The 27,803-nt window shown below is 38.6% G+C and overlaps 1 protein-coding gene across 1 annotated transcript; it reads right to left on the bottom strand.

The window, feature by feature from the left end:
- Positions 1-393: 393 nt before the first annotated feature.
- LOC104463335 (mitochondrial ribonuclease P protein 3-like) lies at positions 394-27,803 on the bottom strand (the record flags this gene model as incomplete). The annotated part of the gene is made up of 4 exons (XM_010075623.1): positions 394-525; positions 2,228-2,423; positions 3,912-4,060; positions 27,696-27,803. Coding segments are annotated over 4 exons (585 nt in total), but the record flags the coding sequence as incomplete, so codon positions are not given.

Genomic DNA, 27,803 nt, shown 5'->3' with positions numbered 1-27,803 from the left:
TTAAAGGTACTTTTGAAGTTCTGCTTAATTTCTTTGAAGTACAAAGTTTATGAATTTCAGTGTAAAAGAAAAGCTTGAGCAAACAAAAAGATTACAAAAATACAACCTGAAATTCCAAGAGGGAAAACCAAGTTTTAATTCAAATCACATTGAGAGGCTACAGAAATTGCCTGTAAAGATGGAAATAATGGACCTAATTCATCCCTGCTGGACCACCATTGATGTTCACTGATTTACTGCAGGAATGATTTTGACAAAATGCAGTTACTGAATTTTCTTTAGTTATAGGCCTCACACATTAATTCCATAATTGTACTGCTGAGTTCTTTTAGTCAGCAACAGTGATTAAAAAGAAAAAAAAATAGCAGCTTCAGCCTTGTGCAGTTACATTCTTCATAATTTCTGTTGAATGCAGAGCCATTTTCTTGGTACCTGATATGAATATTTTTCCTCAAAAGTGTCTTTATATGGAATATGCCATGTATCACCTGTAGTCTGTACCACACAGTCATAACGGAAAGCAGGCTGTTGGATAAAGACAGATAAAAACATTTTTTTAGACTTTACACAATATATTATTAAAATACCAGCTATAGGTAGTCATAACTTCCAACACTTACCTTAAAAATCTCCATAGATTCATCTCTTTAACAACTCTCATTTATTTCCTTACACCAAACAAATTCTAAATTTTAGTAATGGAGGAAAAACTAAAATATCTTTTAGTGTTTTGTGGTCTAGGAGTCATTATAAACGGTTAAAATTCTGTCTTCAGTCTCCACCAGATAATAATGATTTGAACATAATGCACTCAATTTCTAGAAATAGCAAAATGATTGTTTTTCTGTTCAGTTAAATGAAATCATATGGGAATTAACTCAGGATGTGGAGTTTATAGGCTTGAACCGATAGGATTTAATGACATTAATGACATCTTATGTTTGTTCTTCCAGTGTACCTTTTTACAGAACTGACTTGCTCTGTGCTGAGGAGGATGTAAGAAAAGGGTTTATTACAAACACTTTAAAGAACATCTAGTTGAACCTATAAACTATTTTTCTGGTCTATTATGTTACAGGTATACTAACTCAACATATATAGCGCAAATACAAAAGAAACATTACTGGTTGGCAATTACGGTTCTCAGAATATACTATCACTCTGCATGTATAGCCTTGGAAGTCTGCTTTTCTGTGACAGCTTCCAGAATAACCTAGAAGACAGCTATGACTGGGAATGTCAATTGACCAAGTCACTTGTATGGGAATAAAGATGTGAAAATTACTAGCCCTTTTGTACAAAAGAAAGAAACGAGGTTTAGCTAAAGCTGTGTTACTCAGGTAACCCTACATTCAGTATTTGGTTCCATAAAAAGAAATGTATATATGGCAACAAGAGAATGAAAGGCTGTCATTCTTATAAGCCTACAGGCTGTTTGTAATGATGAATATCATTTTACAATTTTAAAGAAAGCAAGAAAATGAATCTACATAGGTGCAGTATTCCTTTTAAGTAGGCAATAACAATACAGACAGACCAGATAACAAAAAACTGTGTGATATGGAATGTCACATGATGAATTTTTCGCTAGAAAAATCTTAAAACAGCTGCACTTCTGTTAATATACTGTTCATGGTTCACAAGGATGCATGTCTCCTAGACAATAACAGTAGTATTCTGCTATAAGATGATACTATGCTTGGAAGACTGTAATTTCTGCAGCTGAATACTGACTACAAACCTGACTGTTCTGGGCTTTCCTTCATGAAACTTTATCCATATGTTAGGATAATATGAGAGTGAATACTGAAATACCTGTATTTTCCTGCTTCTTTAAAATAAATATGAAATAAGTTCTATTGTACACTTAGAGGCACGATATTTTATAATAGTGCTACAGCAGAGAATAAGGTATTTCAAAGTTCAAAATAAATGAAAACATACTGGCACTTAGGTTTTACAGCAATGGAAAGATTTGTATAAACAAACTTGCATTTACATTTACATTTTAAATATTTAGGCAGCTTTCTGGACTTTTTGACAGTTTACATGTTTGTGACATGCTTTGTGAATACTGTGAATTTTCAGTAAACATGGGAGTTTTGACCCCATTGGTACAAATCCATTTCTTAGACTCCAACAAGAATCTTTTTGCTTCCCGAGTTTGAAATTGTGTATCTTTAATGAATACGCTCTGTGTGCTCTCTGATTGCAGCAGAAAACTTACCACAAAATTTATACGCTTTCCTTCTACAGAAAGGGAAACTGCTATTTGGTGTCCACGTTGCCACTTACGGAACAGATGACGCGTCAGACTGTCAGAAAGACAAGCCTTATGATCCCGGAGGAAGTCTCTACTAACAAACTTGCAATGCTTGCCTGATTGAAGAGTTGCATATAACAAGAAGGCATCATCTTCAGAGCTTAAAAAAACAAATGTAAAAGACAGACATCATTCACAAAGCAGTAAGTGGTTGCAGGAAATGAATCAAATGCTGATCTGAGATTTATTCATCAGCAACACTGAAAATTCCCATCACTCCTCTAGTTCACTGGTAAAATAAAGAACTTCTGCTTACCACAGGGCACCAAAAGCTAGAGTGCAATAAAAAGTAACTGCATGCTACACAGAGCGTTCTCTCTTATCACAATCTGATAATACAACAATGTAATCTTTTGACACAAATCTTAACAGTACAGTGCTATGTGGAACAGAACTGCTAAAACTCATAAGCATACCCCCAAAGCTTTGCTGGAATACAAACAATCATCACAACTGATAATAAAGTGCAATGTAGGCAACAGCACCAATCTGTGAGTCTTTGTCTTTACATGGGTAAATATACTTCAAAAAAGTACTATGATTATTTGAAAAATATATTAAATGCTATCTGCTATTAATCTGAAACAGTTTTAGGGAAAAATCTCTAAAAATACATTTATAGTGGGCAGGAGTTACGCTATACCTGGAGAAGCCAAACAGAACTTTGCTTGAAACCATTTTTTAATTGCTGTGGATTACTGTAATAGTAACTGACAAGACACAAGATTAGTGAGGGCCTCCATCCTGGGGTAACAGCATCCTTTTCGTTGGTGCTCAAATAGTAAGAAAAAAAGCAATGTGATTCAGCAGCAAAGAGAACAATAGTCAAAACTGGAGGGGGGATGAAGAAGGACAGATCTGAAACAAGGAGGCAGACAGAATAGACTTGGTCTGGCTGTTGGGACAAGGAACTTGGTCAGAAGTTCTGGGAACTAGGATCAGAGAAGAAATGGCAGAGGATCAACAGTGCCCAATTCAGATGGAGACTAGGTGGAGCTGTAACTGGAGAAAACTGAGACTCATTATATGAGGAAAGCACGGCAAAGAGAAGGGACACTGAGGTGGTACCTAGTTTAGTGACAAGGACAGGCTTGACTGGACAAGAGCAAGGGAGCATCACACTTCTCAAATCAGAGAGGCAGATGCTCTATTTCCACTCACAGAAATAGTCTCCTCTGGGAGCAGCAAGGAAGTCAGCACTCCAGACTCTCCATGCTCCGGGGCTACCAAGCAACAATGGCCAGGCATGAACTTCATCTCCTCCCTCTGCAGGGCTAACACGGCAGACCACAATTGTACACTGATGCTATCAGGTCTTCTAAGTTCAGGCCACTGTGGTCTTGGCAGTGGTTTTAACAGTAATAAATCCTAATAAACCATATAGATGTCAACATGATTCTAAGTGATGAAATTGTTCATAATGCAACTTTTAATATGTAATGGTTTTGAAAGCTAGTATAGCAAGGGGTGTGTTTCTCTTTCACACACACAGAGCTAGAGATACTAGTAATGGTACTAAAAACTACAGCAAAATGCACACAAATCAGGTGTTGATCTCCATTACATTTAGCCATTTTCTTCAACTTACATATTTTCAGCAAAGAAGAAGTCTGCTTTATTCTGCATCTCCTTCATAATCTCTCTTCTCCAATTTGAAGAGTTAATCAGCATGTGTTTGCGGCCCAGCACAAGCAACCGGACATTCTCTTTTGCCAGGTAGCTGACAGCTTCAAATAGCTGCAGAAAACAAAGCAAACAAAAAGATTTTCTTAGCTGTAAAACTGACAGACAGGAAACACTTTCAGATCTGTGTCTCAACTAGTGGCACTTCTAGCATGCCCTAATTTCCCACAGTTCTTAACTGCAATATGAGTTAAGCAGAGAAAAAAAATCCAAACCAATTCATTGTAGGAAGCTGCTTTCAACCAGAAAATACATTGCTATTAAACCCTTTTCCAGCTCTTACAGCTTAAATAACATGAATGAACGCAGGAAGAGTTGTATGGAGATTTCAGAAATTCAGAGTCAGCTGAGGGAACTGAATCACATTGGGATTTAAGTAGTGTCTACTTCTGGAAATGATTCAGCACTGAATCCTTTGTTGGTTTTAGAGGACCGAGCCCTAAACCATACTGCTTTTCCAGCCCCACCTGTTGTCGAAATTAGAGAACTACATGTGATCTGGGCTGCCCTGTGGGGAAGAAACAAGCAGCAACAAAAGGAAATCTGTAACCTCAGGAATAAGGGTTTATGAAAGCCACATCCAGACTAGCCTCCCACTTATGAACCAACATCCTGAGGTGGCACATTCACTGCTGCGCCAGCTTCTCTTCAGAGGGACTTTTCACCAGCCTCTTAGGGCTGTGCCTGTTCGGCAATAAATGCTTCTCAGGACAAGCACTTGTGCCTGTGGCTTTCCCTCCCTGCCTCACCCAGACAGAGCTCACAGAGGGCAAAGGTTCTGGCTTTCAGCATCCAGGTTATTACTGTGGACTGCTCACAAAGCAATGGCATTTCAATTCTGCCCAGAAACAGAGACTTGAGACTGAAGTATCACGTTTGAAGGCCAAGGAGGGGTATGCTCAGCCACCAGGGAACTGTGTTTCCCAATTTTTACCTGCATTTGCTGACACTGTGTCAATATACAAATCTCCTGATCTAATCCCTCTTCCTGCTTTTCTAGGCACTTCCCTCTTCTCTGTTATCTCCTCTCCCTGCAGTACCAACTGCATTTCTACTTCTCTTGCTCTTTCCCCTCCCCCTTTCCTCCTATTTGTGGTCCTTATCATTATTGGATATCATTAGTTCTTCTGACTCTTGGGTACAATTTTACAATGCATTTGGTTTGATCTATCTGCAAGTAGCAGTGGAAAGGGGTGGTCCCACTCAATCCTCTCTCGAGCTGCACATTCTCACTACTTCTGTTGGGTAAGATCTAACAATGTCACAACTACCCATGAGTGCACTGATCCAACAGAAGAAATTTTTTGCAGGAATGATCTTGCAGCCACTCAACTGATGGACCTGAGTCAAAGGCAATGACTGATGGGAACACATCGCTGGAGGTGGTGAGGACAGGAAGCATGGGACTGCCCCTCTCCAGCAAAGGACCTGCAAGCAGGAGAAATTAAGTATGCCATGAATCTGGATCTGAGAATCTGAGAGAGAAGGCTGGAAGATTTTCTATGTTAATGTTTTAACTGTTGACCTATAAGCTGCTGTTACCAGGACTGAAGGCTCTGCTTTCATGGAGACACAGGGTCTTGGTGCTAATGCAAAGCACAAGAGCCTAACAGTGCCTAAGGGAACTCACTTCCTACTTCCAGGAGATCATGCTGGACATCGGCTATGCATGCATACAATCTACTTTTCCCTGGTTAAAAGAAACAGGACATAATCTGAGCAGGAAAAGGTCAAACACTGCCTATAAAACTGTAGGTAAAAATAAAAATGCCATTCTCTCTGGTGCATGCCCTGAATCTTTGGAGATAGGTTTCAGAATTATTTCTGGAACACAGAATTAAAAGATACAAACAAAAGCCACGATTTTTATATTACTGGCAGGCTTTCAAAGTAACTATATTATGTAACAGAATCATAAAATGGTTTGGGTTGGAAGGGACCTTAAAGATTGTCTAGTTCCACCCCCCCTGCCAGGGGCAGGGAGCCCCTCCACTAGCCCAGGTTGCTCAAAGCCTCATCCAGCCTGGCCTTGAACACCTCCAGGGATGGGGCATCCACAGCTTCTCTGGGCAACCTGTGCCAGTGCCTCACCACCCTCACAGTAAAATATTTCTTCCTAATATCTAATCTAAATCTACCTTCTTTCAGCTTAAAACTGTTGCCCCTTGTCCTCTCACTACACTCCCTGATCAAGAGTGCCTCCCCATCTCTCCTGTAGCCCCCTTCAGGTACTGGAAGGCTGCTGTAAGGTCTCCTCGGAGCCTTCTCTTCTCCAGGCTGAACAACCCCAACTCTCTCAGCCTGTCCTCATAGGGGAGGTGCTCCAGCCCTCTGATCATCTTCGTGGCCCTCCTCTGGACTCGCTCCAACAGGTCCATGTCTTTTTTATGTTGGGGGCCCCAGAGCTGGATGCAGTACTCCAGGTGGGGTCTCACAAGAGCAGAGTAGAGGGGGAGAATCACCTCCTTTGACCTGCTGGTCTTGCTTCTTTTGATGCAGCCCAGGATACAGTTGTCTGCAAGTGCACATTGCTGGCTCATGTTCAGCTTTTCGTCAACCAGCACCCACAATAATAACATATCTTCTCATCTATGTAACATAATTTATTTGATTTTTAAATTATTGGGTATTAAAAATTGAAAAACTGAAATTAAGTTTTTCAATATTGACATTTCTTTTTGGAATGTCTCATCTGGGCAGTAAAAACTGGCTCATCAATTTTACTTGTTTACAGTCACTTTTATTTTCTGGTTCTCGTGCACTGGCCCAATCCTGTGAATAGCTGGACGCAAATACCAAAGGAGAATTAAGTTTGTTAAGGTGAGTTCATTAAACTTAATAAAAGTTAGGAATGTACCTACTGCATCCACACACATTTTCATGTGGAGAAGTCAGCAGTGAAGAAATATCAACCATGAGTAACTTAAGCAACCCCTTACAAATTCCAGATGAAAATACTTTCTCTTCTTGCCTAATGTTTTGCTACATTAAGGGAAGGTTGGCAGCAAGTCATATGAAAAAAATAAAAGGTAATTTTTTTTCAAAGAACACTTCAGAAACTGATTCCACAAAGTCTGAAAGACTTGCCAGCAAGAGCATCCTGATGGTACCACAGAAGAAACAAGTCCCAAAAGCAGGCTACGAGACAAAAAGAGTCTCAGGAACATAGCTGACATTCTGGAGAAGAGAATATATAATATACTGGTATTGCAAGTCAGTGAAGAATTGCCAGTATTTGAACTGCTGGAGTTTCAATAAAAAAAGGAAACACCTTTTAATTACACTTATGGTTCAACAGAAAGGCAGCTGGGTTTTCAGATACAGATTGGTGAACTGGGGCTATTCCCAAGTTTATAAAAAACTTGACTGGCTTGTATCCAGCTCCCTTAAGTCTTTCTTTCTTAAGGTTATAACTAGTGGCACTTTGTACCTGTTAGTCATATAGACTTTCTTCTCCTACATATTATTAGCATATGTTCTCTAGTATGAAATGCTTCTGGGAAAAAAATCAGAGGCTGGCATAAATTAGCTACAGTTTTGCAACGGAAAAATCTCAAAACAGGCTTAAATCATAACAAAATTAATGGGAATCACCATTAAAAAATTTAGAAACTCCTGCTTGCTTAACAGCAGGCTGTCCCTCCTCTACTTACCACAGAGACTAACCTTTACTTACACAATTGAAACACAGAAGATAATAAATTTTTTTTGCTTTCACAAGATAAAAATAATTTTGTTCTGCACACTCCCTTGCCTGTTGCAACGTTCCTAAAGGACATTTTATCTCATTTTAGGCTTGGGCGCTTAACAGGGGTGGGCTACAGGGAGTCACAGAACTTATGTGGGGGGTTTCCTAAGTGTGCCTACTCCCACGCCTGGCTGCTTCTCAAGAAAGGAAGATGTGAGACACTTGTTTTAGTCATAGAGGAAACTGAACATAATACTGCTAACAAAAAAAACCAGCAGTAGTGATCTCCCACTTAAAAAGCCATGAGTATTTTATTAATCTAGTATTTCCAAAAGTTATCTAAAGATTATTGCTATCTGCCACTACACAATGCAAATACGCTACATGCAATAAGCTCTGTGCAGGTGCACCCTTTGAATGTTCCCATGTTATTTAGACAGCAAACATCAGATGGTCAGTTGGATAATCTGTTCAACAGGCGATCTGTATAAAACATAAAAAATATACAACACGTACATTCCCTATGATACTGATTTTCTTGAGAATGAGGTTTGCAAAATTAGTGAAAGAATAACCTTTTATGAATACTAGTATATGTCAGATTTGGACAGCAGAGCATATAAAAACACATTTTATCTGAAAACTGGAATTATAAGATGACATTTTGCACAGAAGGGAAAATAAGCGTGGTTAGACTGTCTGCTTCAGTTCATATGGCAAGATGTGGCTGAGGCAGAGCAGCAACAAGTTGTGAGTCGCTGCTGTTGTGTACAAATCACTGGCCACACAACAAGGCACTAGAAGTAGTACTGGATTATATAGATAATTATCATTGCATTCAGTCTTATTTTCTTTTCCTCTGTCAGGCCACATCAGGATCCATATTTCTTTCTGAACTATGCACACATTCTAAGCAACTGTTTGTGAAGATCACTAGATCCTTCTCCACGAAACTCATGTTCATTAACACCTGCTGAATACATTCTGCTTGCAACCCCTTTCATCATTTATCAGTTACATTTAATTTATTCCCATGCTGTCCCAGCCTTTGTTTAATTGGCTCTTTCTCAAGCTTCTCCTAAGCCTTAACATTTTACTCACAACACAAACAATTTTGTGTTCACAGCACTTCGGCAAATAACTCTGATGGAGCCAGGGTGCAGCCACAAAGAAGTATGAAACCACACATAGATCAATGGAAGAGTCAAGACCAGCTGTTCAAAAATGTATCAGTGTGCTTCTGCTAAGCACACTGCTAATAATTTTTCTATGATTTAATTATTAAAAATAACCCATAATTGAATGGATGTATGTGCCCAGAGTTCATGTTCTAACTCTTGATTTCTGCACCCTAATCTGTTAATCAATGAAAAACTAGCACACTTGTACAATACTTTGGCTGAGTGTATATATTTGTCTTTCCTTGGGACAGTCCCAGAGATATGAGCTATTTCCCCACACGTAAATGAGTTCTTTTGTGTTTCTGTCGCAATGCCATTTTATGGAATTTTCCCTCCACCACCAAGCTCCTGCCCTCATATCACAATGCACCTTTTTTTTTTCTTTTGTGCTGATACGATCTATTTATTGGGCCATGTTGTCAACCAGATCACGACAGTCACAACTGTGCTCACCCACCAGGGCAGGAACTTCTGGATCAGAGGAGCTGGAGTGAAAAGAGGTGGGGAGGCAGAGCAGTAGGATGGAGAACACATACTCCACAGGATCATGCTGATGTTGAACTCCTCATATCATGCAAAAAGCCTGAGCTTTGCAAATATGAAATAAAGCAACCAAAAATGCTGTAACTCTTAGTTTTACATTTTAAAAATAAGCAAGTTATTCCTTAAAAGAACCACTTTTCAGGTAAGAATAAATATTAAAGTTTCCCATCAGAAGGGAACTTTTCTGTACAAATTCCTGGAGATAGATTTGCAGTGACCCACATTCACAATTCTGCACAATTTAATGGGGATCAAACACAAGAGTTAAGCTCGGAGAACAGGGAACCCTTGTCACACTGCAAGATTAATCCTCATTCTTTAAATTTCACAACAGCCTTATGAAGTAAAAGCATAATTACATCCCCATTTTACACAAGTGCATAATGGTGCACAAGGAAGACAGAATAATTATTCTACCTCATACAAAGAGCTATGAGCAGAGGATACAGATTTCCTAAGGCTTGACTGCCAGTCACCCATTCTGATCACTAGATCACGCTGTGCCACGTGTCCCAGTTTCAAAGGTTAGCTCGCTGCAGGACAACCTTTCTCCTTGGACCTTACCAGGGGTTTCCCACTTGTCAGATGGGAAACACCTGAACACTGCTGCTGGGAGGAGGCACACCTTCAGTGACTCAGCAAAATGCAGCTCACCTGTATAGAGGTACAGCATGAAGAAGCAAACACTTTAAAAAAGTTTAAATTATTGTTAATAAATCATGTTTGCTGTTTTCTAAACATTTGGTTTCACTAACTGCCATTTAAAAGCAAAATGCACCTACAATCAGATATCTGCTAATAACAGCAACAAACTGCTCTATTATTATTTTCACCTGCTGTTAGTGGAGCTCCCACCCAACGCTGTACCTGTGAAACTGCAGAGGAAACCCCAATGCTGCCCGCAGGTACAGAGCTGCCACATGCACACTGTCAGGTGCGGCTGAGCACAAGTATTCTCTCCAAAGGTTAGCAAGGAATCAATTCCCACCATCACTGTATTTATTTGACTTACAGTTTCATAATTTTTAGTTCTCTTTTTACATATGGTAGACAAAGAAGCTCAAAAAACCTATGTACTTCAGTGACACACACAGGAGAGAGACATGATGGGAAGTGGGAGTTTTTTCCCACCACACGACCAGTTACCCAGAAAAGGCAAGGGTGCTGCTTGCTATAAAGGCTGGACTTTCTCACTGAGCCTGGTAATTTCACCAAAGCAGATTCAATACCATCACCACAGCATCAAACACAATGGAAGCTGCTTCTTATATTCTCTGCATATTACTGATGACACAGTGTAAATCAGTCACAAGCTCCTCTTCACTCAAATGCAGGGGCAGCATACCCATTTCTTGATCCCCTACTGATTATCTGCCCCTGACTATCAAGGGGATAGCCACTTAGAAGGGAAAGCAGTAACAGATGAGTAAGTAACAGTCACTGAGCTTAATCAGCCTGGTTTACTTCATGCTCTTGAGACAGCCAACAGCTGACTCTTGGGCATTATCCCTTACGACATTGCGGATCTCTGCAATACTGCAGAAATAATATCGTTGGGAATATTTGTGTTACAGTGAGACTATTTAGACTGACGCAACACAACACACACATCATAATGAAAAACTCCACCGTGGCAGCACTTCACACATCAATGACAACAATCACACTATGTTTAACATGTTATAACCTGTCTACGTTGACTCTACACCTAGAATTGACTATCCTCTCTTGATGCATTCACTAGAGATATGTCTTAATTCCCTATGACAATTCATTAAAATTTGCAGTTCATTTTTAGATGCTAGCTTTTGCTCTTGACTTCACAGTCAACTCTATTAATCAAAGGCAGATTATTGATTGAGCAGGAAAACTAAACCACAGAACCAAAGATAGCCAAGTTGATTTAGTACAGATTGAGGATAGCATGGTAGCCTTGTTTACTCAGATGAGGTGATGCTTCTATATAGCTCTGCTGTTTGCAGGGTAAGTTTGTATTCAGAGGCATCCTGAGGATGCTTTTGCAGCCAGGTGCAAACCAGCTGTGTACTAAGACAGCCGGTGTCCCTGCACTGTCAGGTGTTCCCACTGACTGAACAACTTGGCTCAAGTGTAGCACTGGATGAACGTCAACATATTACTTCCAGGTCAAAATTGACTACAGGGATACTCCATCCACTGCGCCCGACCTAATGAGCCCTCTTGAATCCTGCGCTGTGGGGAGAGTAAAGCAGACTTATAGAGAGCAACTGTAAACAGACTCAGCTCAGGTACAGAAGCAACAGCATAATTTATATTTTCCTGTATTCATGGTACCCTGGCTATTATGCCAGTAATGGAGATACCTTTAATTACAACTCTACTTGATTTCAACTGAAGGTGTAACCAGTCCAAAATAATTTCTGAAACAGTTGTGAATGTAGAAGTAACATGTTTGTAATTACGCTCTGACATTTTATTCTGGTATTTTATACACTAGAGGTAAAATTTCCAAATTCAAACAAGCTTGAAGAGCCACACCTGTTTTTTATTCTACTGACCAGCTCAGAGAAAAACACAATACAAGCCAAACCTAGGTAAATTAACTTTAGGTTTGGAAAGACTGTTACGAATTTCTCCTATGAAACATGAAGATAGGGATAGGTCCCTATCCTTCCCAGAAGAGAGGCATGTAAGAAATAGGTATTTCTAATATATAATCTAATTACAGCCATATCCTGCTCTGTCTTACTCACAAAAGACATGACAAGTAGCGATTTGATGGATAGTGAAGCTGTATTTCCTAGGAGCATTAACAGAATTAAGGCAGGATGCATGCAGGGACCGAAGAAATATATACACAACTTATATATAGAATTTAAATTGTGTGTATGACATGAAGGATGGGGAAGCAGGAGCTGGATCATCAGGCAGAGGAGACATTAGCTTTTTGGAGTCTGGCTTTTCAGAATGGATTGCCACTTTTAAAAGATCTCAGCCACTTTGTCAGACCTTACACCCGACAAACGTTTTAGTGTGACCATTCTTGCTCGCACTTTTTAAATGTCACTCCTTTTGAATGCTAGTATTTTCATCATTATGTTTAGATGAATAAAGGTCAACCATGAATAGAAGAGAGAAAATGGTTAGTGCCAATAGTTGGAGTAACATGTTATTAAATGAACAATGCCAAGAACTCCGGAAATGATGGCTAAACAAGAGGCGGACAGTTGGGGAATTGCTGAATTTTATAGTATAAATTGCAAAAGAGAAAAACAGGCAATTTTTTTCTGACTCTTACAACAGTTCAAGAAATACGTGGACAAACAAACATTCTTCAGTTGCATAATGGCATTTTTGGAAGTTAAATTTTGCAAGTCACTGCAGTGCCAGTCAGGTTTCTCAATCTAAAAGTTTTGTTAACCAGCTACAATACCATTTTCTTTCCCAATCACTTACAAAAAATATAATGTTGGTTTAAACATGCAAGCAGACCCTTTGATGCTGGCTCAGCAATTATGAAGTTGGCAGAAAGGCAGAAGAGAAAGGGTGAATCTGAAATCCAAAGTAGCATTTTGATAAGGCAGCAGCTGGGAAATGTTCAGTTCACAATTAACTATAGCGCAGTCCTACCAGCTCTAAGTTTTGTATTTTAATTATGGACTGGAATGAAAATGTTTCCTTTCACGAATTTGAATTTTCTGAATGTCCTTCTTTCTTGAGTCATGTTAAAGGGCAAAGATATTTCTCTTTTTCTGATCTTCTCTGAGATATTTTTTCTATGTAGCTGATACCATTGTATACTTTTATCTTTCCTCTTACTCATCTTCTTTCTTCCAGCAAAGAAAAAATACAAAGATCTTGACAATACATAGAGGGCATCTTAGATGGATTTTTTTTTATCCAGACCTTTCCTGAGCACTTACTGTTTTGTACCAAAACCTGGAAATCTGCAAAGTCTTAAAAAGAGCTATCAGTATCAACCCTGCACACCAAGGAGATAAGCTAGGTGTTTCTGTCTAGCCATGAGTAGGAAAATAACATATAAAAGCTGAAAGGACATGAAGTGTTACCTATGCATTTCCACATATCAATACCACCCTTTGTTCTTATCCTTGAATTCTTTCTGCCTGCACTGCTGTTTCTTCAACAGTATTTTTCTTACTGAACACTACACATTGCTTCATTGCACCAAGAACTACATATACATCATCTTTATTTTCATGAGGAAGCAAGTTACATTAAAAACAAAAAGGTATGAGGTTTTATTTATTTTTGTATCGGCTTCAGAAGTGAAACTTTACCTATCAGAGACACTGACTGTAAATGGAATAATTGTCCCATTTGAAGTCACAGCTTCAGGGCTCTGCCATCTTTCACTGTAAATCCAGTCTTTGCCATTACATTGGTACTCTCACATTTCTACTATTATTGTAGCAGCTGTATACAACAACTTAAGGCCTTAAGAGAACTTCTTTTATAATTTCTCATTTTAGAAAGAATGTAAAAAGCTAGCTATTAGAAAGGAACGTTTGTGAACTAAATGCAGCTGTGCCAGTCTTAGATTTCCAGTCTGGGTCAGAAGTTATATTTAAGTACTGAAAATCCAAAATGTGAGCAGGATCTCTGGGTGGTGGTGGTGGCAGTGATGGTGATGGGGTGTAACGAAAATGAAAGCACAAGCCTGACTGATCCTTTCCATAGATAGGAAATAACTTTGCACAGGACTGAAATTAGCTTTGTAAGACCGAAACTGACAGTTTAAAAGATATCAATATTTTAGCTCTTACCACTGTCCTATGCAGATGCCTGCACAGCGTCACTGATCTAGTCTGATGTTAAGTGTTTTCCCCCTCTCCAGCCTGTGGCTCAAAAAGTCCCAGACGGTACTTTTGTTCTTTGAGGAAAGGTGCCACAGCAGCTGGGGAGACCACTGTTCTAGAAGGCACAGGCATTACGCTGTTCAAGGCGCATTACACCTATGCTTCTGCAGCAACATCCTATGTTTTAATAAACTTGATATTTCTACAAAAACTTTAAAATAAACAGTATTTCTATGCTCACAGTTTAACAGGCTTATCATCCAGGTAGAATGACACAATAAGCAAGGAAACTCATCAGTAAATCGATTGCTTGCAGTTGAAAAACCTAATTGGACTACAACATGCAGAAAACATTTATAACACAATTTTCACACTGCTTTTCTTCTGTTTCTCATTAGTACTATTTTCCAGTTACTTGCTACAGACTGCTATTCAGAGATAAAGAGGTTACTTTCAAAAACAATTGTTCCAATCAGAACAATTTTGCAGTTCTTAACACAAATAAATAACATTAACACTCCTCAAGTGAGTGGTGATTTCTCTTCGAAGGTCAGAAAGATGGAAAATGTGTTTAATATGAAAGAGAACATATAAAGTGTTCTTCAACAGGACAAAGATCAGCAGAACCAAACGAAAGCACAAAGGCCTGAGGTAGAGGAGCAGCTATGTGGTCAGAGTCAGGCTACCTACCCCAGATAGACCATGCACCAAGGCTTTCAGCAAGGAGGGACCAAGGAAGGAAACTGTTTAATACCGGTAGGAGCACAAGTGTATTTACCAGGCTGGAGAGAACTTAGGAGACTTTGATATACACCAGTACACCTTGCACTGCCAGTCCCATGAGGCAGAGGTTCAACTGCCTCATTTGGATCAAGGTTGCAAACCCAGTTAAATAGCATATTGTTCCTGCAAAACCAGCAAAAATCTGATGCAGAGTGTATCACAAGTGAATGTAAACTATGGGCCAGCGTTATTTTTCTTAATGCAGTCATTAACTTTGATTGTATATCACTGCAGACTCATGCAATTTTACTACTGGTAACACTGCAGGCAATATCTATGCCTGGAGATCCTAGGCAGTGAAGGTCTGAAAGCCCCCCACAATAGCTACAATCCACAAGATCTAATTTACTTCAATGCTTTCAATATAAGTTTATTGATAGCAGTCTGCAATACTCCGTAGCTGGACACTGGGCAGGCTGCTGGTTTATCTGAAGTATTTTTCTTTAACTCAGGAGATAAGATATAGCAATTTGACAAACAGATAATATTGTCAGCTCCTACAAATTAATTATGGATGATATTTGGCATTTCTCTAAAACCTCCACCTCCTGGGAACAACTGGTGATATGAAAATCTTTGCCTGCTTAGTCTTTTTTTGCCCTTGTAGTAAAGAGAAATAAGCTTGAGAATGAAAATATGACCAGAACGGCTTGGACAACAGAAGCCAAATAAGAACCACCCGCCCCCTATTTCATAAAAGGATCTATCCTTTTTAAGCAAATTTTGGTTTGGGAGCTCAGCATTAGGGTTTACAGGTATCTGTACATGACTATACCAGCCAGTACGTTTGAAGAATTCTGTTGCATCTTTCCCTCCTTTGCCCATTTCCACGGAAAGAATGCAGATACCCACCTAACAATCCCTGGAGCACCCAGGACCAAACAGCAGTGCTCAAGTGCAAGACAGCTCTATAGTTTTGCAAGTATTTTGTTTACCAAATTTATCAGATAGCTAAGGGTTAAAACTCTGTATCATATTACTGGTTATGTTAGCTAGGGTGGCAAAGTGAATGGGCTTGTGGAAATGAAAGTGAGTGGGATGAGAAGAAAGAAATCTCTAACCTATAGCATTCGTATTTCTGAAAGCCCATTTGGGGATGCCCATTCAATGGAAAGTTAGAGCTTTTCACTCTGCAAGGCATGAAAGTATGAAGATACATACATATCAATGAGAAGTGAAAATGTTGAAAGACTGCAGTTCTTTTATTTAAGCCACTTCCTTTAACTGTTGAGACTTACGGCCATTCTACATAAATGGATTTAAACAGTACAGTGCAATGTTTTACAGGGATATCATGTAAATAACTTAAGATGCTGAAAGGAGCATAGTGACATTAACATCAGACAAGCCCAGAATAACTACTACTAATACAGAGTAGGGTAAATCAACATCATTAAGACTGACTGGTTCTGCTCTTTGTCTACCTCCTTGCAACCCTATTACTACTACTTCATTTTATTTACTCAAATGTATGTCAACTTACGGCTGTGGTAGAAGAAAATTCCAATCAATCAATCAATCAATAAAGTAGCAGTACAGGTAGTGTTCAAGGAATACGTATCTTCCACTGTGCTTTCCTCAAACTTGCACTGAATGTAGAAGCTCAAATGCCAATGAACCACAACTCCAATAAACATCTGCACCATACTTCTTTTTTTTTTTTTTTCAGTGTATAGTGTAAGCACTACCTAATCTACCCAAATATCACACAATTAGGAAATAAACAAGGAGAGAAGGCATCAGCAAGGTTGATCTTCCCACACTGGTATACCACATAAGTCAGAAACAACTCCACAGAACTAGTGAAACTGAACTGGCTTTTAACTTCTGTTAGCTTATGGCACACAATGTACACAGCTTGCTCACGGCGCCATGTCAACGTGACTCCTTAAAAGCTCAAGACTCAAAAAGATTCAAAATACTAGAGACAGAAGAAATATTACTGCCAACTCATTGTTTCCTTTTTGGCAATCATAGAAGTGAGCAGGTAAATAGATGAATGCTGGACAATGATGAGGACAGACATAAGCATCACTAATACTTCCTGATAAGCTAAGTTGGTATCGTCAATATGACAGAAACCCAGGTCCAGTTTCAACAGTCACTACAGGAAACATTGTGCAAGGATAGGACAAGGCAGCAGCTGGAAATGGTAGAAATTATTTGGAAAATTTAGACAGAAGTATCAATTAATACTTCATAAAATTGGTTGGAAAATAGAGTATGTTACATTTACATAATTTTGACAACCTCTTTAGCTTCTGACTCACCTGACTTACTATAACTTCAATGCATGTTTCCAGATAGAACTGCGAAAAGAACTATTTGGATCATTAAAGAACTGAGTGGTGAATAATAAACCAGAAAGAAACAGCATCACAAGCTAGTATCTCTGGGTGGAAAGGAAAAAACAGTAGATACTTGTAAAGATTAGTATGAAATAGGTAAATGATCTGAAAAAGAGATCTTCTCAAGAAGAGGAAGGTTTCCTAACAATGAGACAGGGCAGTAAGCACAATGCCAGAGATTAAGCATTCAAAGTGATTTAAAATGTAATTTTGGGATCACATTTAGGAAATAATACTTATAGAATAGAGAACATTAAAGTTTATTTGATGGAGATGCACATAAAAAGCAGAACTCTAACACAAATGATGTTTATGAAGTTATTTCTTCATCTAATGTTTTCCAATTATTAATTTTTAAGATCTCAAGGTAGGCATCTTTCTTGGAGGATGGGGAGTGAAGATTTCTATGGTACAACGGTTAGCACCCTGGCTACTAATAAGTAAATACATATATACAGTTTTAAATTTTCAGTTCATTCTCTATCATGTAGAAAAATAAAAGCCCGAAGATCTAAAAACTTGTAAAATAATGTAAGCAACAGGAGATATCAGGTTAAGAAGCAAATAAGGAAAAGTGTTTAGAGAGCTTCCACAAGTACCAAAGAAAATTCTCTTGATTTACACGCAGAGATGGAGATGACCTAATACACAAGATCAGCCTCCGCAGCAGTAAGCCATTGACCTGCTACACTAGCATGACGTGCATGAGGTGACCCAGCAGATAGGAGGCTCATTTCCAGGAGATCCTGCAACTCAGGACCTCCTCTGCAGTTTATTTCAGCTTGGGTCATGTTGCTACGACTTTTCTCCTAGAAGCCGTCCCAAAAATCCCCATATTTCCCAGAGTTCATTCTATATGACACAGGAAGAACCTATGTAGATCAGCATTTCCTATGCTAGAAATCAGCCTGTGGTTTTTTTTTGTTGTTGTTGTTTTGGTTTTGTTTTTTGTTTTTTTTTCCCCTGAAAATTTGAAGAACAGCAGCAGCAAAGGTAGCTATAGCTTTCTTATTATGTTCTGGGTACCAGTATTCTTACTACATCACTCCTGCTCCTTACATGATACCAAGCAACAAAATAATTTACAAGTCCCAGCATGTATGATAATAGCTTAATTACATTTTGTATTAATTGGTCAGGTCTGACTATAACCATTAATAGACATGCTTGCAAGAAATGATAAGAAAATTTCACGTTTTGTACTATTCCAGACCATCATAGTAAATGTTTGATGCAGGAGGTCACCTGTAATGAGCAATGGTATTTTGGATACAAATTAAGAGTTCTTATGATTTTTCAGAAGTTCAGTTTGAAATAGGAATTCTTGGGAATTGGTTTTAAGCAAGCATACTACCACCAGCATGATCATGTTCCCAGCACATAATTTTAATTCTGGTGAAACTGGTCTCCTAGATTCAAATAGGAATTCCTATTTTCATGTTCCAGACACCATGAAACAGTCATGAGAGATTCAGATTAAAAGCTGTGGACAATTGTATTTGACTTTCGAAGAGTCTAAGATTAAAAAAAAAAAAAACAACTTTAACTTTGGTTTTCAACTTTACTGCAAGTTATAATTATTTTATAACCTCAATTTAAATATATTTAATTACCTATATCTAGAAATCTCTTCCACTCTTGCTCCACAAGTAGAATACAACTAGAGAAAAAACAGCAAATGCAGCTTAATGGATTACTGGATCAATAATCATCAAGTCAATATAATGAAATCCTTGGGAATAACCTACTGTTCAAAAAAATTCAAGCTTTCATAACTTTATAAATAAATCCAAATGCAGTTTAGGCTTTTGTTTCATTCTACTTTATCTCCTTGAGATAACACAGCTTCCAAATATGTTTTCTTTCCTACTTTTACTAAAAGTAGCATATCAGATGTAAAAGGCAAGTGTGAACCAAAAATTGATTGCTTTTCAAAATATATAAATAAATCCAGATGTACATGAATGAATGCAATCACTGTTCTGAGGATTTTATCTACATTAAGACAACACTAAAACCCAGCATTTCTCAGTCTCAAATCAAATATTTATTACACAGAATTGGCCTGTAGTAACCCAGCCGTCACATTTTCTGTCCTGCTTCCTGTATCTTAATAGAACTACAGTCTCTCACTATTGCAGAGGCTTTCCATACAAGAATCACTTCTGAAGAAGCAGTTCAGTTCCCTAAAGACCAGGTTTCCAAGGCCCAGCACACCTCTTACTGCCACACTGATAACAATTCCATTATTAGGTGAATCAGTCGGGCTGCCCAAAGAAAACTCAGCTTGTGGTTTCTAAGGGACAAGTGAAAACAGCAAGACTGAAACTCATCCAGTTCAGAAGCTACCTTCATTTGACTTCACAAAGATTTTAGCAGTACTTTGTACAACATACAACAAACAACCTGTTGCTACAGTTACCAAGTTCACTGGGACATGAATCATCAAGGCACATTCATTACTCTGATGAATTTCAAGCTTATACTCCTAGTGATTAGAAGAATTCTTATTACGAAAGATATGATGCAATTCCCCTCATAAAAAAGTAGTGCTTAGGTGCTCATATACTTACCTTAACTTTTGATTTGCTGCTATCACCAAATACAAAGGTAGAAATGATATATACCAGACAAACCAATAGAGATTGTTAATTTAATCACATGGTTTTTCTCCAGTTTTATAGCCAGCAACAGAGGTTGCAAATAGTAAGGGGAGACAACACCAGAAAGTATCTGGCTTTGGGAGAAAACAACAGGGAGAAGTTGTCAATATGCTTGATAGTCAGATTTTTTAACCTGCTCAGTTTCTGCTGCTCTATTCTTTTTCACAGGAAACACTAAATCACACTGGAAACCTCTGAAAGGAAGAATAGTTGCTTAGAATCGACTGTTGAGGCGTTTAGTCAGGGAATCCTGCCAGCCTCTCCTCCCATTTCACACTGCTTGGAAGTTAAAAGTTTGGAGAAAGTTTCCCTGTATTCACAGGTAGCCAGTCTGACTTTGTATTTCCTTACTTAATAAGTCCCCCCCTACCTCCTACTCTCCCCTCCCACCGCTGCAGAAGCAGCAAAGGATGTTGGAGTGTAACCCTATGGGAAGAGCCAAACTTGGTGGCTCAAGGTATGAAGCCAACATGTGCGTTTCCTTGGTGGAAGCATACATGCCCAACCAGTTGCAGAAGTACCTCGAGCACCTCTGACACTCTCATGTCCAATACGCCTTTGCTTACTGCGTATTGGTATAAAGCTGAATATATTAAATGCCCTTTTATTTCTCTTCTAGCCACAAATGGAAAGTGTCAGGTTTCAGAAGAACTGCAAGGAGAGAAGGAAGATTTGCAGACCAGGCCTTTCCTCTAGGTTTCACAGGCAAACGAAACTAGTCTCCTTCACCTCTCCTGAGAAGCTTAACAGCCTTGCGTTTCTGGATCTGGTGATCCAAAATTTTTGAGCTTGATCTATTTTATTTTAGGATGGCTCCAATATAGGAGGGGAGGGGAAAGATTGCAGCATATCAGTATCAATCTCTTATATGCGGCTTCAGAGAAGAACTTGACTCAGTCCACCTGCTGAGATATTCAAGGAACCCCAGAAATTAACTGGTGAGAGATGAATGCAATGCTGAATGTTCCAGTCACACAGCTCTAACGCTAAAAATAGATGAAGTTTCAAGGGTACCCCTTAGTGCTTGAGCTCCTTTCTCTTCTAAGATCATGTTACACAGAGGCTGAAGGTGATTTTATGTGAAAACACCAAAAACCTTCATCTTTACGATTTGTGCAATACTTAAAGGAAATGAAAGTACAGGTCTAAAGAATGAAACACATGTTGCAAAGACAGAAATCTCTCCAATCTTGAGCAATAGGGCAAATGTTTCGTTATTGTGGAAATGCAAACTTGGACTACCATTAGAAGACACAAAAAAAAGAGACAGTAAAGGCTGGGAGCAAACGAACATGTCTGACTGCTTTGTTGAGCGGTAAGACAAGAGTTGGTAGGAGGAAGAATTGATGAACTGTCACAGTATGACAAATAAGACCTCTGTTGGATGTATTGATTCTGAACAGAGAATGACTCATGGATCTACTTAATTCTTCCTTCATTTACAGACAGTAAAGTACTTGAACAAATCACAGATGCTGCCAAATGTGTCAAAGAAGAAAAAAATTCTCTCCACACGTGACTTTTTAGGGGTCAAATTTATCAATAACTGCTTGTTTTGCAGGACAGCTCATGCAGTAGAGCTCATATTTTGTATCAAATATCACTGTCTCATTAATTTTGCAGTTGATCTCTCATATGTATGTTGCACAGTTAAGACAGACTTGAAGATTGGCGAAAATTACCACATGTATTTGTCAACTATATATGTATGCATAGGTGGTAATTTGTGTTTCGTGGCCTCAAGATAATTTTTAGTAATCGGGACTCGAGAGAAAAAGTTTTACTTACTATTTTCTCCAAACACTATAAGCTCTGATACTTTTGTTCCCCCTTTTTTTCATCATAGAGGCACAAGAGAATATATAGGCATAAGAGAATAGATTTCAAAGAAGCAAAATTATGCTTCAAAATTGATTTAGGTTACTAACCTAAGAGAATGATGGGTCATAGGTTCCCTGTTCTGGGGTTTTTTGCCTCTTTTTTAACTTTAACGTCATTCGAAGGGTTATTATTTTTGTCCTGATATTTGTCTTTATATTTGGAAAATGAGCCTTGAAACTGTGAATAAAGTGCTTACAAAAACAATGGTTCTGAGCTGAATTTACAAATTGTAATTCATCAAAGTTCTTGAATTCTGTAGCCACAGTTGGGCTTTTTTCAAAAATTTAACATGATGAGTTACCATTTTCCTGTAGAATAGTATTCTACATCCCGGTTTCCTCTGCTATGCCATTGAAACTTTTTTCTCATTCCCAGTTTTCCCTTCAATGGGGCAGCCTCTCTCTACCCACTCTTTTCCATACTGCTAAAGTAGACAGGGAGTCCTACAGAACCACTAGAATAACTAAAACTATAATATTAATTTTAAACTTTGAATCCCCTTGATAAATATTATTTTTAAAATATGTAACATACGGAAAAACAAAATGCAATAATCTATTCACATGATTATTATGCTACTTGCAACCACACAATTCATTTAGTCAAAGAACACTTCTACAATTCAGAGAGCAGCCTCCACTCAACAAGTCTGCTGCTTTTTCCCTGAAAGAGACAAGAAATAGCTGCAAGGCATGTCCTGTCCCCTCTGCTTGTGACAGAGCACTCCCAACTACAACTTTCTGTGGCAGCTGCAGGAAGGCAGATTTGGTGGCTTTGTTCGCAGAAGCTGATTTCTGCTGCAAGCGGGAGGTGTGGTAGGGGTGGCATGCCAGCTGCTGCCACCAGACTGGGATGGGATGAGAGGGGAACAGCAAGGATCTGGCTTCATCAGCTGTTGTACAGCCCTACTGTAATTTACATGGGAATTATATGAACTTTTGTAGTCCATTTATAGAAATGCTGATTAAGTTTGGGAGCAACCACTTTGAACTATCTGCCAAGAGCAAAATCTATTCCTTTGTGCATTGTCAGCCTTAAGGAACTCAATCTGGAACAATTTTACCAATCTTTTAGATGTCTGAGTTTAATATAGAGATTAAGGAGGGCATAGTTAGGGCAGAGCTGACCCCAACTGCTAAACTGTTTGAAGAAGGGAATTGTGAGTTAGCTTTGATCCAACACACATTTGAAATCTGTATTCAGTTACGTCTAACACCAGATGGGTACAGCTAAAAAAGGAGCTGGCTGCATACCTCATTTACAATATACCAATCTCACTATAAATTAAAAATAGCAAAGTACTCTTTAAATTGCACTTGCTGATCATGCTGCCTCACCCCTCTCTTGCCCCTGACCCTGGCCCTTTACAGCCTAGGGGTAGCTGGAGCACAACTCATTGCACTCCTTTCACTCCTCTCCTGCAAGCAAAGTGAGATGCTCCAGAGCTCACATATCCTGCTTACACTTGTATTCCCCCTCACTTCCAAGGAATACTTCTACAGAAAATTGTGATAAACAGGAAAAATACATTTAAGAATTATGTAACAATTTGTGTTTAATAAGAGAACCGGACAATTAGCCTGTGGAAATTCCCTCTCTTGACCTTTACAAGGTGAAAGGTGGGGACACTACAGGAGTTATGGCAGCAGAAGACAGAGTTCCAAATGTCATTGTGCTGGCTAAGGATTTATGTAATTATATAAATCTGGAGGAAAGGATTAACTCAATGTCATGATACAGCCTGAATCAACTTTGCTTAGTTAAACTGCAGTCTCAGTTTATAAACTACCATGTTTGCAGTACAAACAGTGAGTGACTCATCATGGCAAATACACATCAGGTACAGTCTTAAACAGGAGCAGAATACACAAGAAACTGGAAAAAGATAAGACTGAATTACTTTAGACTTTATGGGAGTTTGTTTCTATTGTCTGGGTTATATAGTAAAAATAATTTCCATATTTCCATTCTATAATATCTTTTAATTCAGAGTCAACTTTAATGTCTGATTTAACATCCTGCAGTAAGGAAGCAAAGGGTTAAAAACAGGTGCTGGCTAATATCCAGTGTTGCATTTTACAGTCACTTCATGCACTGCTTCCAAAACAGATGATCTCACCATTCCCATCCCCTCAAAAAAATCTTTGTTCCCACCCTTGTGCTACCTACTCTTTTTGTCAGTAATTGATGCAGCCCCATTGTGATTTGTACCAGGAAACAGACCAAGTATAAAACCAACCTGGAAAAAAAGGCGATTGTTATTACAAACACAGTGTCATATACTAGAGAAATTGCCACAGTATTCCTGTAAATCTGCCAAGTCAATAATACTCATGATGATCTGCTAAGTAAGTGCTGGCTGTGAGGACTGAAGTTGCCTAGGGCTACTGGAAGTCACATATCTAGTTTTCCAGAATATCAGAACACTTCAGGGATTAAATGAGTAAAAAATTATTCCTTCAGCTTCTGCTTTTTTCCCCCTCTCTTGTCATCCCTCAAGGTACTTGTGCCTTGTCCACACAACCCAGCCCATTCCCAAGATGCCTAAGGAATGCCTAAATGGAATTAAAAATGTTAGGATGTTTGAAAAAAGAAAGGAATATTTTATCAATGTTTTCTTATTTTAATCATATGACTAAGAGTTAGGTAGAGTTGGTCTTCCGCAAAACAGTTACAGTTCTTAAAGCTAAATCACAAAGCGGAGCAGTATTTTTTGAAAATTTAAATAAAGACCAGAATGCACTTAAATTACCGCATTATTGTCACATAAATCTTAGGCCTTCTGCTGTGTTTAACAATGCCCTGTATTTTGTTATTGTCTCTAAATCCCATAAGGGACATGGTCCAAAAAACCCTAACAATTTGCACATAGTAATGCTTACAGTGTGTTATAAACAATCAATGAGAGCAACAATCTAATTTTCTCTTTCAACCATTGCTGCATACTAACTATACACTGGAACAGAAAAGTTTATAGAACAACATCCTGACTAGGTCTAAGCGCAGCAGTAATAAACCCTTGAAAGGAGCCCAGACTGATTCCCCCCTGGAGACTTAAAATAATTTAGCTTTTTGACAAGTAAAACACAGGTTGGGCAGCTTTTAACACAGGTCCTTGGAAATACTGCTCCTTTATTCTCTCTCAAGTTGAACAGAAGAGGTCACTAACAAGACCCAGCACACCCCTCCTCTTCAAACTGTGCCAGTCATGCTGTCCTAGCCAGCCAGCTTGACCACAGCAGCCTTGACTCTTAGCTTTTTTCAGTCCTTCATGCTCTACCGCCAAGTTTTCTTGCATTTATTTCTCCTCTCTATCCTCTCAGTTCTGTACTACGTTCCCCTATGTACACTGAAGACTTTAATAAGGCAGCTGTGAATGCCCCAGACCTGCTGCTCCACATTTTCCATTCAGCTGCCTCTGGCATAAGGATAGCAGCCTCCAAAAGAGGATGTTTTGTGGCAGAGTCAGCTCTTGAAGGACAGACTGCAGTGTTCAGAGAGGTCAGCATTCACAGATGGGGGATTACTTAGCACCAACACCAGCAACCAGGAAAGTAACACATGCAGAGATTCCTGTGGCCTTCCTTTCCCTCATCTGGAAAAAAAGTTTGGAGACAGAAGAAAGGATTGCTCTGCTTTGTGGATTTGGGTTTTTTTTCCATTCTGTTTTCAGCAAAAAAAGAGTAAGAAAACAAGAATACATGCTTCTTGTCAGAAGTATCCAAAATAAGAACAAAGACACAGTGTCTTCCTTTCGTGTTACAACACAGGAGTTTAGAGTCATGAAGAAATAAAACAGGATTTGATAGCATCCAGCATGATCTTGCATTTGAACAATGTTTCCAGTAGGAAAAAACCTGTAAACTCAATACTGCAATTGTGTACGAAGACATCTATCAAAAAATAATTTAAAAGTATCTCAATGAACAGAGAGGTTCAACACAGGAAAAAGTCTCTAGTAGTCCATATGTCTAGAAGAGTATTTTTTTGGGGCAGTGAATTTTGTTGCTTAGAGTGCAAATATACACTTCCCATGCCAAAAAAGGTACCATCCAGACAGTGAATATCTACAAGTATAAGGCAGGAGTAACACGCATGCTCATCCTGTCTCTTACATGTAATGATGGCACACTCTCAAAAATAGGATCCAGGAGCAGCAAAAGACTAGCTGGCAGAAGCTCCAGTGATTAACATTTTTTGTGCATGACAAAATGCAATAATAATTAACAAAAAACATAGCTTGTAGAAGAAGTAAATTTTAGCTAAGAGAATCTTCTTCTGGAGGTAAGATGGGGTGAGCCCAGGTTGCTGTTCTGCTGTGGAAGGAAAGGCAGATCTTCCTGAAGATCCTCCTAATCTTAATGTCTGTAATTCAAGAGAGATCTGACCTGTACCTATATGGAACAACCTAAATGGAAAGTTGATGCCTCCATATGGTTCTTCTAGAGCTCCCTGGCATCATGGATCCCAAAGTCCCTCCAGTACAGCAGAAGCCAAGGAGGAACTCAAAAGCAGTTTATGCTGTTCAGCATGCTAATACCTCGTAGTAAGATTTCTGATCAGAAATCAGCAGTAATTATCCTGAAGAACCAGGCTGGCTCTTTTCTCCATTTACAGAACATTTAAGATCCTGTTCGGAGTTCCCACACTGGGACAGGCATGCACTGAAGAAGGAGGTTTGTTTCTCCTTCTTTGGCAGCATAGATCTGTCTTTCCAAGTCCTAAAACATTGTCCCACTACATGCTGCCTGGGATTCTTCTCAGGTAACGAACACTTCCTCCCTGATTCCATGCAAAAAACTCGTAAACTTCCTTTTCTATTTTGATAGTAAGGAAAGTACCCTCTGTGAGCCAGTATCTCATGAAACTTCACTGCAGCTCTCAGACAAACATCTTTCAGCAAGATTATCTATCCTCCCTACCTCAGCTGCTTTTATCTACATACGTGAAAGCATATCCTGCTTCTTAAGAATAGTTTTAAAGTAGTTCTTAGAACAAAAACGTATTTCTTGTAATTACTTTAAGTAAATTACTTCCTTTATTATCAAGCTCATTTATAATTTAGTTTTAATTTCAAGTGTGTGAAAATTTAAATTCTGGCTTTGGAAAACATGTGAGCAGTTAATTCATTATTCCTAATTTAAGTAAATGTTCGATTGACAAAAAAACCCCAACCTTTAAGCTATTTCTTAGTGAAATACTAAAGGGAGTACCAACAACTCTCAAAAATAGGTATTGGTAAAAAACCAGGATAATTCTTCTAAAAATCACCAAGTGGAAAGAACTGAAGCCAGTCTGAGATGCCCTTGTAAGAACAGGACTCAAAGGTTTAAGGCAATAGGAAGTGAAATAAAGTTTAAACTTGTATAGGATGTGGTTTGAACTAAGTAAGGGGTTATTTTAAGAACTCTTTCCAGCATAACTATATTAGACTAAATTTTCTATATGGTAGATTTATTTACTCTGTTCCCCAGAATCCCTATTATTATGAGCACATAGACACACAACATATGTCCTAACAATGTTATTACCAATAACTCAGCCATAACTACAAGCACTGCATACACGGGGAAATTTAGGTATGATTTTTATGTCTAACACAGTCAAATATGTAAGAAGAACCATCTTCTCACAGATCATTTTTAGTTTGTGCAGTCTAAATAACACTTTGAACTTTATTGTAACGTGCTACAAAAATGTTTGATCAGTTTCTCAAGAGGATAAGTAATAATGAGGCACTAATTGTTTTACAATCAGCCTAAGCATACACAAAGCTCTTAATGAATATTTAACCAGCACTTACGTTTTCACACTGCATCTTTCTGGGTTTTATGTGGGAAACATTGAGTCCATCAATAACAATATCAAACGGAAGTCGATTTTCCACAAATGCTTGAAAGGCTTCAAATTC

Source organism: Pterocles gutturalis, unplaced genomic scaffold, assembly GCF_000699245.1.
Source record: "Pterocles gutturalis isolate BGI_N339 unplaced genomic scaffold, ASM69924v1 scaffold39152, whole genome shotgun sequence".
NCBI lineage: Eukaryota > Metazoa > Chordata > Aves > Pterocliformes > Pteroclidae > Pterocles > Pterocles gutturalis.
Note: the sequence above shows the minus strand (reverse complement) of the source record. Positions and strands in the feature narration are given on the sequence as shown.